Source organism: Mus musculus, chromosome 4 (assembly GCF_000001635.26).
Source record: "Mus musculus strain C57BL/6J chromosome 4, GRCm38.p6 C57BL/6J".
NCBI classification, from domain to species: Eukaryota; Metazoa; Chordata; class Mammalia; order Rodentia; family Muridae; genus Mus; species Mus musculus.
This window is the reverse complement of record NC_000070.6, coordinates 126,677,394-126,690,224: the sequence shown is the minus strand read 5'-3', so window position 1 is coordinate 126,690,224 and position 12,831 is coordinate 126,677,394. Positions and strand designations below refer to the sequence as shown.

At 41.1% G+C, this 12,831-nt stretch overlaps 1 protein-coding gene across 2 annotated transcripts in view; it reads right to left on the bottom strand.

Annotated features, from left to right (window-relative positions):
• The window catches only part of Psmb2 (proteasome (prosome, macropain) subunit, beta type 2), a 32,079-nt gene extending 19,491 nt beyond the window's left edge, over positions 1-12,588 (bottom strand). Inside the window, exons 1-3 of one of the 2 annotated variants that reach the window (NM_011970.4) lie at positions 12,380-12,582; positions 5,981-6,103; positions 3,126-3,196 (exon numbers count right to left, since the gene is read on the bottom strand). In NM_011970.4, coding sequence (NP_036100.3) covers positions 3,126-3,196; positions 5,981-6,103; positions 12,380-12,470 — 285 coding nt within the window. In that variant the 5' untranslated portion in view covers positions 12,471-12,582. Of the gene's footprint in view, positions 1-3,125; positions 3,197-5,980; positions 6,104-12,379 lie in introns of both variants that reach the window. The other variant, XM_006503117.4, reaches the window with a different exon arrangement.
• Positions 12,589-12,831: the final 243 nt, after the last annotated feature.

Sequence of the window (12,831 nt, the reverse complement as noted above, 5' to 3'; positions counted from 1 at the left end):
CATTTAATGGTAAAGCTTTTATTATGCCCAAAGCTGGAATTCTTATTCCAGTTCTGCTTGGTAAATCAGAGGAACATTCTACAAAGGGAGCCATGACACACACACACACACACACTCCTTCAAGAATTCAGGCACTTCTGGGTGGTAGGAAATCTAGTATTTGACCCACAATTCTCCCTCAAGGATTAAATAAAAGATCCCAAATTTTTCACCCAGATCAAAATAATGTATGTAAATATGTCTGTACCTTGCAATTCATTATGTCTCTGATTTCTTCTCAAATATAATGATCACTTGCATGAACATAGTACACAGACATACATGCAGGCAAAAGATACACAGTAAAAATTGTTTATAGATCACTGAGACTGCAAAGCACGTGATCAAAGCAAGCAGTGGGACAGATCCTCCTTAGTGAGATGCTTGGGGTCTAATACTAGGCACTGGGAAATAAGTACTTTAGAGATCTACAGTAGGTCTGGAGAGGTGGCTCATTGGTTAAGAGTCCTTACTGCTCCCAACATCCATGTCACACATGGCTGATATTTATAAATATCAGGTGGCTCACAGCCTGATATTTATAGCCAGCTCTGGAGTGATTCAATGTCATTGGTCTCCTTAGGCACATGCACTCCTATGCACACATTCATACACAGAAACACAAACACGTCTTTAAAACTAAGTCTTCTAAACAATCCATAGCAAGCAGGTTTATAAAGAACTTAATACCCACATTTGTTCTGATGACACATGACTAAGTTTAAGAAGGCAGATGAAACCCCAATCACCAAGAGCACTAATTTTCTAAACTGCTACTGAAGAATCAAAGAGTCCACCTTAAGGCAAACAGTCAAATCATGGTCCAATTACCATGGCTTTGTCTGACCTGCTATGTGCCCTGAACTAGTCCCTCTGCCACTTTATGCTTTTCACTCAATCAGCAAGAGAATCAACTACAATTTGTCTCAGTGGAATAGTGAGTAGATTAAATTATTAAGCAGAATGCTTTGGGCAAAAGTCATATGAATGCTAAATATTATGATTTACAAACATTCATTTTCCTGGCACTCCTGTGGGGTTAGGAAGTTATCTGGATATCATAGATGAATAAATAGGCACATGGGGTGAAGTCACATGGTAAGACTATTTACTTAGCCCCCGTAGGGAAAACATACACCCTTGACAATCACGTGAACTTTCTTGGTACATTCTACACAATCTTTAAGCATTTAATCTTTAAATAAATGATGCCTCCTTTTACATGTGATAGAGAACACTACAATATACAAGACTAGAATAAAAAAGATAACTCCCCATACTTTGGCTAAACAGTCACAGAAAGATATACCTCCATTACCGTGCAGGGACCTTCAGCTACAGTTCAACAAAAATAAAAACACTTCAAAAATGTTTGGTACTTTCTTTACAAAATTTAACATATTCTTACCATAAAAACCAGCAATCATACTCCTTAGAATTTACCCAAAAAAGCTGCAAACACATCTAAAGAAATTCCATATATAAACCGCCTCAAACCAGAAGCAATTAAGATATCCTTCAGTAGGAAAAGGATATATAAACTGCAGTACACTTAGACAAAGGAATATAACTCAGTACTAAAGAAATAACCCAGCTGGGTAGTGGTGGTACAAGCCTTTAATTCTAGCACTACGGAGGCAGAGACAGGCAGATCTCTATCAGTTCAAGGATAGCCTGGTCTACAGACAAAGTTCCAGGACAGCCAGGGTTACACGGAGGAAGTCTATTTTAAGATATTTGTGCATACACCTGCATGTAGGTCATGTACATGAGTACAGGTCCTGAAGAAGCCAGCGGCATCAGATCCCCTGCAGCTGTGCAGATTACTGTGAACTGAGTACCATGGGCGCCAGGGACTGAACTCAAGTCTTCTGCAACGCAGCAAGTGTGCTTAACCAGAGCCACTTCTCCAGCCCTATGTGAAGGAACTTTAAATCATGTCACCAAGAAGCCAACTCTATGCTATGACAGTCTGAAAGGGAAACCATGCAAACAGTAAGAGCGTTAGATGCTGCCAGGGGTTCAGCAGATGAAGAGAATGGGTGGGGCACAGAGGACGCTCAGGGCAGTGAAAATATTCTACATGCTACAGAAGGATTTAGGTCCTTACACATTTATCTAAACTCACAGAATGCATGCCTCTTGAGTAAATCTTAATATAAACTATAAACCCACGCTGTCAATATAGGTTCATTAATTGTAGAAATACACCATTCTGGTAGATGCTGATAATACAGGATGCTATGTATGTGTATCTGGGCTGAGTTTATATGGGGAAAATATTTGTATTTTTCTCTTAATTTTGCTGTGAGCCTAAAATTGCTGAGAAAAAATAAAAGTCTCTGGGAGGGGGGTAGTTTATCACAGTCCTTCATGTTAGTATACCCCAACAAACAAAATTAAAAAACAAAAACAAACAAACAAAAAAACCTTCCTTTTGGGCCAGAGAGACAGTTCAGCAAGTAAAGGCCACGAAGCCTCCCGCCTGAGCTTGGTCCCTGCAGGCCACAGTGGATGGCGAGAACCAGCTCTTGTAACTGTTCTCCTACCTCCATACCCACCCCACACCACATGCAAAATAAATGTTAAAACACTTTTAATTTTGTTCTTAAAATAAGGCATATTTGGCCTGTAGAGATAGCTTGGTGGTTAAGAGCACTGACTGCTCTTCTAGAGGTCCTGAGTTCAAATCCCAGCACCCACATGGTGGCTCACAACCATCTGTAATAGGATGAAATGCCCTCTTCTGGTGTTTCTGAAGACATCAATAGTGTACTTACATACATAATAAGATAAATAAAAATCTAAAAAACAAAAAACAAAAACAAAAAACCAGAGGCATATTTTCATTGAATAGCCCGGGCTAGCCTGGAGTTTATTAGCCTTCATTAGCCTCCCAAGCGACAGATTTAGATTGTAAAAAGCAGCAATACCCAAAGAGAAAACATACCCAAGGGGACTAAAAGGGAATGATTAGCAATGAGAAGAGTTGAGGAAAGTCAAAAATGCCAAAACTACTGTTCATGTCAAACAGGAATGTGAAAGCACAGCTTTCTGCTGTTGAAGGCTGGCTGCAAGCTGCTTACCCGACTCCGAAGACAGTCAGCCAGGTTCCGCCGTGTGAAGTTAGCTGCTGCTGTGGGAGACAATTCATATCCTGGTACAAGACATAAAGAGTCACACTTGAAGGGACGCAGAAGACAGTAACAGTCTTCACCCAAATCGCTTCTCTATACATTTTCTCTTTAGAGACAGGTCTTAAACTTGACCTGTTTCTGCCTTCTGAATGCTGTGATTACAGGTGTGTACCACCGCACCTACCCTAACTATAACTGTGATCATTGTTAAAAGCCATTTTTATTTATTTATGTTGTTTGAAACATGATCTCATGTAACTCGAGTCTCCAGTCATCAGGCTGGCCTCAAACTCATTATACAACTGAGGATAGTCTTGAACTCCTGATCCTTCAACCTCCATCTTCTAAACTGTACTTAATAAAGTGACTAACTTAAGAGTCTTTAAGGGTTAGTTTAAACAAACACAATTTTTCTTCTGGGCACTGACTTAGCACCTAATACACGCGTAACAAGCGACCCTTCCTGTTCACCTTAGTCACTCCGCACTCCCTCAGCTGTCCTGAGGCAGCACCACAGCTCGGAAGCATCGCAGACCCTTCACCTGAGTATGTGTAATCCCAAGTAGCATGCTTTTAGGTCCTGAATGGCGGGGTCTTGATCACCCAGTAAGTTTCTACAGTATTAAGCACAGTGCTGAATATTGGTAAGAAAGACCTTCAAAACATTTAGGCTATTGGGGGAATAATGCTAACTAAATATACTGCCTAAAAACATGTATGAATGGATATTAATTTAGTCATTTTACATAAGTAACCATATAAAACTTAAACCTAAGCTGTATTCTAAGTCTTTATGTTTTCCAAAAAAGGTTTCTCTGCCTAGCCCGGGCTGTCCTGGAACTTAAGCTGTAGACCTGACTGGTCTCTAACTCAGAAATCCGCCTGCCTCTGCCTCCTGAGTGCTGGGACTAAAGGTGTGCGCCATCACGCCTGACTCTAAGGCTTTTTTTTAAAGATGTATTTTTACTTCATGTATGAGTGGTTTGGTCTGTACCACTTGTGTACCTGGTGCCAAAGAGGGTGTCAGGTCCCCTGGAATGGAGTTACAGACGGTTGTAAGCCATCATGTGGGTGCTGGAACCAAACTCTGGTCCTCTGCAAAAGCAGCTCAAGCCATCTCTCCAGCCCCAGAAGATGCTTTTAAATGTACAATGTCTTATAATTACAAAAATCATAAAGCATTTTTTTCTTTTGTGCAGTGCTAAGATTACACCCATGGCATCAGCCAGATGCTCAGCCAGTACTCTGCCAAAGAGCTATATCCCCAAGCCAGTCAAAACCTTTTCTTTCTTTCTTTTCCCCTTTTAAAATTTTAAACCTAGAAGTTTTTTTTAAAAAGATTTATTTATTTATTTATTATACATAAGTACACTGTAGAAACCTTCAGACACCCCAGAAGAGGGTGTCAGATGTCATTACGGATGGTTATGAGTCACCATGTGGTTGCTGGGATTTGAACTCAGCACCTTCAGAAGAGCAGTCGGTGCTTTTAACACTGAGCCTCTTTCTAGCCCTTCTTTTGTTTTTTTTTAAGACAGGGTTTCTTTGTGTAGTTTTGGCCATCCTGAAACTCACTCTGTAGACCTGGGTGGCCTTAAATTCACAGAGATTAGCCTGCCTCTGCCTCTAAAGTGCTGGGATTAAAGGCTTGTGCCATCACTGTCTGGCTATTTTGTTTTGTTTCTTGAGCCAGGGTCTCATGCAGTCCTCACACTCTCTGTGTAGCTGAACTGCTGAATTTGACCTTTAACCTTTGATCCTCCTGCCCCCATCTTCCAAGTGGTAAGATTACAGGCATGCACCACCACTCCTCATCAAAACATGCTCATTAACATAAGTATAATCCCATTTTAGATAAAGAAAATAAAGTCCCAGAGAGGACAAATGACTTGCTATATGTGATACTGTAAAGTCACGGAGCTGAAGAGATGGCTCAGCAGTTAAGAGCAGGACCTGCCCTTCCAGATGATCTAGGATTAATTCCCGAAGCCCAGAACCCTCTGTAATTCCAGCTCCAGAGGGTCTTCTGGCCCCTATGGCCACCATGTGATACACTAACATGTGTGCAAGGAAACACCTACACACATGAAATAAAACAAAGGACTTAAAAAAAAATCTGATTTCTTGCATTGTAACACCAATATATCAGTGTTACGATAGAATGTTAGTAGAAAATCTTTAAGGACAAAACAATTAGAATTTAGGTTCTAGATTTTTTTGTTTTGTTTGTCTGAGACAGGGTTTCTCTGTATAGTACTGACTATTTTGAAAACTCAATTTGCAGATTAGTCTAGTGTAAAACTCAGGGGTCATATACCTGCCTCTAATTTTTTTTTTAAGTAGGTAGGAAGAGTTAAATGAAAAACTGTGATCCCATCAATCCAACAGTACGTAAGACTGTCAATAAAGAACACCCATCTTCAGTTCAAAATTAAACATATACTGAATAGCATCCTCCAAAAATTCATAAACTAAAGCCCTAATCATAGACCCTCAAACTGTGACTGTATCTAGAGATAGTATACAAAGAGACAATTAAGTCAAAATGTGGTTATGAGGGTGAGCTCCGATCCAATGTGAATGGTGTCCTTATAATAGGAGATTTGGATAGAGAATACAGGAAAAGTCACCTACAAGCCAAAGAGAAAGCCTCAGAAAAATTCAGCTCTGCTAATTCCCTGACCTCACAACTGTAGCCGTTAGAGCTATGAAAGGGTTCTGTTGTTTAAACTGCCCAGGCTATGGGACCTTGTGTGGTGACCCTAGAAAACTAATGCACCAGCCAAAGCTACCCTCTTACCCACCATTCCGCATTTTATAAAGTTGCACGTTTTTCTGGATATATTCTGCAAACTGTACAGTGTCTCCAGCCTCTCCAACACATAGGAGTAAGATTTTTTCACTCATCTTAAACATCTTGTCATGATCTGCTCAAAGGAAAAGAAATTCATATTAGAAACTTTGACCACAGAAACTAAAAGCTATTTATATATGCAAGTATAAACGGGTCTATTAAGTATATACTGAAAACAGTCATTGTTATTATAAGACTTTAATAGTTTCACGAGCCAACAGGTTAACTACATATTTTATTAATGTTAATTTATATTGAAAATTATATATGAAAGCAGACTATTCAAGATACAATTGCAGGAAAAGGTGGGGCTAGAAAGATGGCTCAGCAGTTAAGAGCACAGCTGCTCTTGTGGATGACCCAGGTGATCCCAGCACTGACATCAGGTTCACAGCCATCTATAACTTCAGTTCCAGGAATCCCATACCCTCTTCTGACCTCAGAGTATTGCATACATGTTGGATACAGACATACATGCACCTATACACATAAAAATAAATATTTTTTAAAATTACAATTTGGGGCTATAGATGTAGCTCAGTGATATAGCATATGCTGAGTGTGTGAGAAGCCCAGAGTTCAATCTCTACCACTTACTTACTTAATGAAAAAATAAAATTTAAGCTTGGCTTTAATCCATGCAATCTGGTGTTGCAGGATATTTGATCACACTACAAACCCCGAGATTATGTTATTTAATAAAAAACCTTTTTCTAGTTGTGGTGTGACTCAGCCCTTAGAAAACACATTTAATTCCTCTGGCTGAAATACAGACACACCTTTAATCCCAAACAATGAAGGTAAAATTAGTTTGTAGAAGGAAGCACCCATGCTTGAAATTGATGTCTAACTCGCGGCAAAGTGGCAAACCAGACAAAGACTTGACAGAACAGGACACGCTGAACTCTCAAGAGAGGGAAAGGGAAAGAGAAACTACTTAGAGAGCAGCACAGAAAGGGTGGAGGGGGGTTGGGGGTGGGGAGAAGCAGTTTTAGCAGGACAGTTTAGAGACAGGTTGAAGAGAGAGCAAGCTAGACACAGGTAAAAACAGAACAAGCCAGAGAATGAGAAGGAGCCAGAAGATTGTACAGAGGATAGAAGATCCCAGGATTAGGCCTAGGTTAGCAGACAGAGGCAGTAAACCTCAGAGATGACAATTATATCAGGAGAATAAAAGATACGTTTACACTCTGGAAGCAAAGACAGGCAGAGCCCTATAAGCTTGAGGCCAGCTTATTCTACATAGTATGCTACAGGGCAGCCTGCACAGTGAGACTTGATTTGAAAAGACAAAAACAAACAAGCAACAAAGACAATTTAAGAACATTTAAAATACAGGGAATGGGAAGGTGAGAAACAGCGAAGGAATCCAGATTATGGGGATTATCTAGAGGCACAAGAGTTAAGTCCAGAGTTCTGAAACATTACTACTAATACAAATGTCAAATAAACATAAAAACGGTGAAAAGAATGAATTCTACAGTTAAAGAACCTTCTCAAGAAAGAAGAAAAAAATATCAGCTGAGAACCCAAATTAATGTATAAAGTAAACCAGCTTCATATCAAAAGAAAAAAAGAAAACTGGTTGCCAAAGCAGACACTTTAAAGAATGTGCTAACAGTGAACTATCTAAGTAACTAATGAAAACCGTAATGCTGTAGCCTTATCTAGCTAAAGCAGACGTACTCCGATTAAACAGACAGATACTCAGGTTGTAATTGTTGCCTGGGGAGGAAACGCAGTATTTAGTTTGCAGCTTCAGAGAAAAGCTTTATTCTTCCTATCTTACCCGACTTTCACTTTTCATTTTTCTAATAGTGCTGAATAATCTCCCCTGGGAGACATGTTTTCCTGTATGAAAGCTTCTGAAATGTCAAAATCTCTTAATAGGATTTAAGGAACAAATGCAACTACCAAGTACTCTACAAGTGTTGGAGAGTTGTAGATAGTAATAATGTGGGTGTCTGGCCTGGTGGTGGCTCCCACATAAAACACGCCTATAGATAGATAATGTTGAATTGCCTTAAAATTCCCAAGTAAACAAATTTTCATGTTACACATTCAAAGACTGTTAGTTTGCAAAATTGTTCTAAAAAGAAGATTCATTTAGACATATGTTGCAAAGAAAAAGACCAGAAGGGTATATATTCTAAATTCTTGACAGTGGCAAGAATCTGAGCAAACTTTATTTCCGTCCTTTATTTATCAGTATTTTCTAAATCTCTATAGTTAACAAGTTTCATTTTTGTAAGAGAAATTACTTAATATGTTTGCATTGTTTTTAAGGGGAAAAAAAGCAGATAGGCAATACAGTTCAGCAGGTAAAGGCCTTGCCCCACCCCCAACTCAATCCCCAGAACCCACACGGTAGACAGAAATAACTCCTCCAAGTTGTCCCCTGACCGCCACACATGTGCTGCGACAAGTCTGTGTGCATATACACACTAAATATTGGAGCAAAAGTAATCTTCTAGGGAGAATAAGTTTTATGTCACACTTCATAAAAGAGGCTAAGATTCAAGGCAGCGAACTATTAATTATTAAATAAATGTAAACCAGGCCTACTTAGTTTAAACCGTGAACACGCTCAGTGAATAGCAAGAGGTGACGTCTCAGAACAGAACTGATGGATACGCATGGTCCTGAGTTGTACAAGAAGCTGCCTGTAGTTTGAGGAAGGTCTTCACTTGTCAATAAACTTACAAGATCCACAAACACACATAACCAAATGAGTATCAACATGATAAGCCATGCAGTCAAACTAACCAGAACCCACTAGACATCGTTCTGGTCAGACACAGTGGGAAAGTGATTTGCCTGTCTAAACTCTGGTTATCAACTATTTAAAATAGTGTAACTATCACTTACCAAAGTCTAACTCACAGATAAGGAAACCTGTTACACTCAGTGTTAGAAATGCAGTCTGTATCACACAGGTTGTAGGAAGTCACAACAGACATCAGAGTAATTTAAAAGTCATTCTGCCGCTGGGCAGGCGTGGTGGTGAACACCTTCAGTCCCAGCACTAGAAAGGGTGAGGCAGCAAGATATCTGCGAGTTTGAGGCCAGCCTGGTCTGCAGAGTGAGTTCTCAGACAGCCAAGGCTACACAAAGAAACCCTGTCTCAGAGGAGAAAAGTCATTCTGTTTAGGCCAAGAGACAAAAGGCATGAAATGTGGCACATTTACAACCAAATGGAGAGCTGTACCAGTTAGCTGTATAAGCAAGAAGTTTTTGGAAAACATCTCTTTCCTAGTATCAACATATTTTCCCAAGTAGCATGATGAAAAATGACAACAGGCAGTGTGAACCAGTGTGGTGCTTCATGCCTAGTACTCTAGGTCTTGGAGGCTGTTACATGTATCAGGTTAGTCAGAGCTACATAGCAAGACTCCATTTCACAGAGCCAAAACGTCTCCCTCAAAATTACTTCTGTTCAGCATTCTTAACTATGCCACACAAATTCCCTCAGACAATTATAAACTCCTACCCTAAGTTTTTCATACCAGAGAAAGGTTATTAGTTGAGTACAATTATTTACAACTCTTTTTAAAGAACTACTCAAATCCATCTTTTTTTCCCATACAATAATCTTTTTGTTCTCTGGGCCTATTCTAACAACTTACTTCTAACATCATTAATTTAAAAACTAGCCTAACACTAACTAGTAATACTTCTAACACATAAAAAACATCTTGTATTTATTGCTTGGTTTTTTTTCTTCGATGTTTGCTTCTTTTAAAGACAGACAGAGACAGACAGACTGGCTGACTCAGTATGTACTCCTACAATGTCTGTGAAACCAGGCTAGCCTCCAACTAGAAATCAGCATTCCTGTCTATGGGATGAAATTATAGGAACGCGCTATGCCTGGCTCTCCTTGTCTTGGCTTGAATCCCGTGTAACATTTATGGATAAAGGCATGGAGCACATCCTCCTTTTCAAAGCCATCCACACAGTCACTGTGAGGAAACAGAGACCCCGCAACTTGACATCCGCTCCACCTACTCTTCATGCTAAAATCACCTGCTGTCAAAGCAATGGACCAATTTACTCTCAAAATGAACTTAAACCTTTGGAGACTGGCTCACAAAATAACTTCTACAAACTAATCATAAAATTTCATAAAGTCTCTTGAGAGACAATTAATACCATAGAGGTCTGATTTCAAGTCCTTCAGAAAGAACAGAATGCAAGCAAAGCTCACAGCATTCTCTCTCTATCCCCAGATGGAAGCGCCAGGCTCACACCAGATAGGTAGGTGCCTTTGCTTTGTGAGATCGGTTGTGGCAACTGTGCTTTTTCAGTTCTGACAACGCACTTCAAGGAGCTCCAGATCTAAGCCTTTTTCCTCCTGGGATCTAGGATTCACTGCTCTTCACTTTCAAAGCTTTCCCTAATCTCTCCCCACGGTCCATCCCTAAAGTCTCCTCCTCTTCTTCTTAAGTCTCCAAAGCTTGACTGCTCTAGTCTCAACTCAGCAAATACTTTCTAGTTTGTGTTACAGTTATTTTAACACACATCTGACTTTTACTGAATTACTAACATTGTGTGTGTGTGTGTGTGTGTGTGTGTGTGTGTGTGTGTGTGTCACACATAAGTGTATGGGTGTACCTGTCTCACCCGGGACAGAGAAGGACATCAGGCCATCCCTCACCTTATTCTCACGCAGCAGAGGCTCACCCTTTGGGCCTGACTGACTGACTGACTGGTCAGTGAGCTCCCAGGATCTGTGTTTCCTGCTCCCAAGTAGGGACACAGCCATGCCTGTTTGATCTTTTTTCTTTTAAGTGAGTACTTGGAATTTAAATTCTTCATGCTTACACAGCAAGCACACTGACCTACTCAACTATCTTCCCAACTACATAGTATTCTTTTTTTTCTTCCTCTTTTCAGTCCCTAGCACTGTAAAGAACACAGAGAGGCATGAAACTTGTCAAATGAACTTTTAATCCACTGAACAAAAGCTAGATATCTTTCAAACAGTAACATGCCTATGATCAGTCATGAAAACACTCAAGATTCTGTGGGTCAGTTGTCACTATAAAGGTAGTGAAGTTGTTAAGGGTAAAAGAGATCATTTTGCATAATGTCTACTAACTTGTTTTTGGAGTGCTGAGGCTGGGGCCTTGTATATGGTCGAAACATATGTTGCCACTGAATTGTAGACTCAGTCCCAAATTACACAGATTTGAACCTAGGTTCTACCACCTGTAAGCTTAGAAACTTTTTCTTTGATAATTTTAAAATTTTTATTTATTTATTTAGAGACTCTCTCTCTTGTTCTGCACAGGTGCACATTGCCACAGAACAGGTGCACAGGTCAGAGGACAACCTGCAGGATGTTGGGGTGGGGTCTCTTCCTCTGCCATCTGGGTTCTGGGACCAAACTCCGGTTGTGAAGCCTGGGCAAAAGCATCTTTACTACTGAGTTATTTCAACATCTCCTTAAGAAAGTTTTGTACATATACACACATATACACACACACACATACATATATACACATACATAGATATGTATACGCACACATATATGTACACACACACACATATATATGCATGTGTGTTATATATAATATATACTATATCTATACATCTTAGTTATACATATTCTGTCTCCAAAACTAACTGCAAGAAGGGCACATAGTAGAGCCAAACTTTTAACAAATTAAAATGTTAACGATGGACACACCTGATACATATATGCTTCAGTTTGTTAAGTGTTTGTCCAATGCTAACTCCTTCACTCAATCCTCTCAACAAGTTTTGAGTTGGTTATTAGTAATTTGAGAGATAAGAAAATCTGGGCACGGGAAAAAAAATAACGTACAAAACTCACAGAGCAAATAAAGAGAGGCCATCTCTGCTGCATTCCACTATTTAACGACAAGTAAAATCTAGCAGCCAGGGAAAGGCGGAAGAGGCTCTGAGGTGAGCCACTGAAGACAGCGGAAGCAGAGTGGAAATGCCAAACTCTGGGGAGTCTCACTCTCCCCAAGATCCCACCTTAGGGCACCCACAAATTATAACTTCTATCTGGGGCGACTGAAACTTGCCAGAAATTCAGAAATTGGAGGCGCCGGGCACACACTTGAGCTCTCATAAACTTAATTCCCTCACGCTGAGCAACTCTCACCTAGCAAGCCTCATCTGACCCAGAATCCCAAACTAGAGCCCTAAGCTTGTCTGCCGGCTCCCCCGGCTTCTCAATCCTGCAGTGCCAGCAGGGCAGAGCACACTGGGCTCCATCTTCCAAGCTGCCCAGAGGGAGGCCCACGGTCCCCTTCACCAACTCCCGCCGACTGCCCCTCCAGCCAGGCCCGCCGGGCCTCCCCCTGCTTCCTCTCACCGTCCTTCATCTGGACAATATTGCTGGCGGCCACTCGGTCGGAAGCGACGAGGACATAGTCTGGGCCCTGGATGCCAATGAGGTACTCCATGGTGCCGGGAAGCGGGAGGCTGCAGAGGCCACGGACAGGGACACTTCCCGGGTACACGACCTCACCAGTGAGACAGCACACCCGGACTGAGCTGGGGGTGACGCAAGACGCGCGACGGCCCAGTCACTGGCGCGGCCCAATGACGTCACCTCTCGCGAGAGAGCAGGCGGGAGCTTGGGTGCTTTTCCGCGCTGAGATTGCGGAGTGGGCTGGTCTAGAGGTGTGGTTTGGAAACGTAGCTGTGGGTGATGGGGCGTTGCGTTTCCTTATCTACCAAGTCGAATTTTAGAGTTTGCACGCAAATCAAGCCGTACCCTGTGTAAGAAGTACCAGCACGTGTGGGTGCTACAGAGGAGAGGAG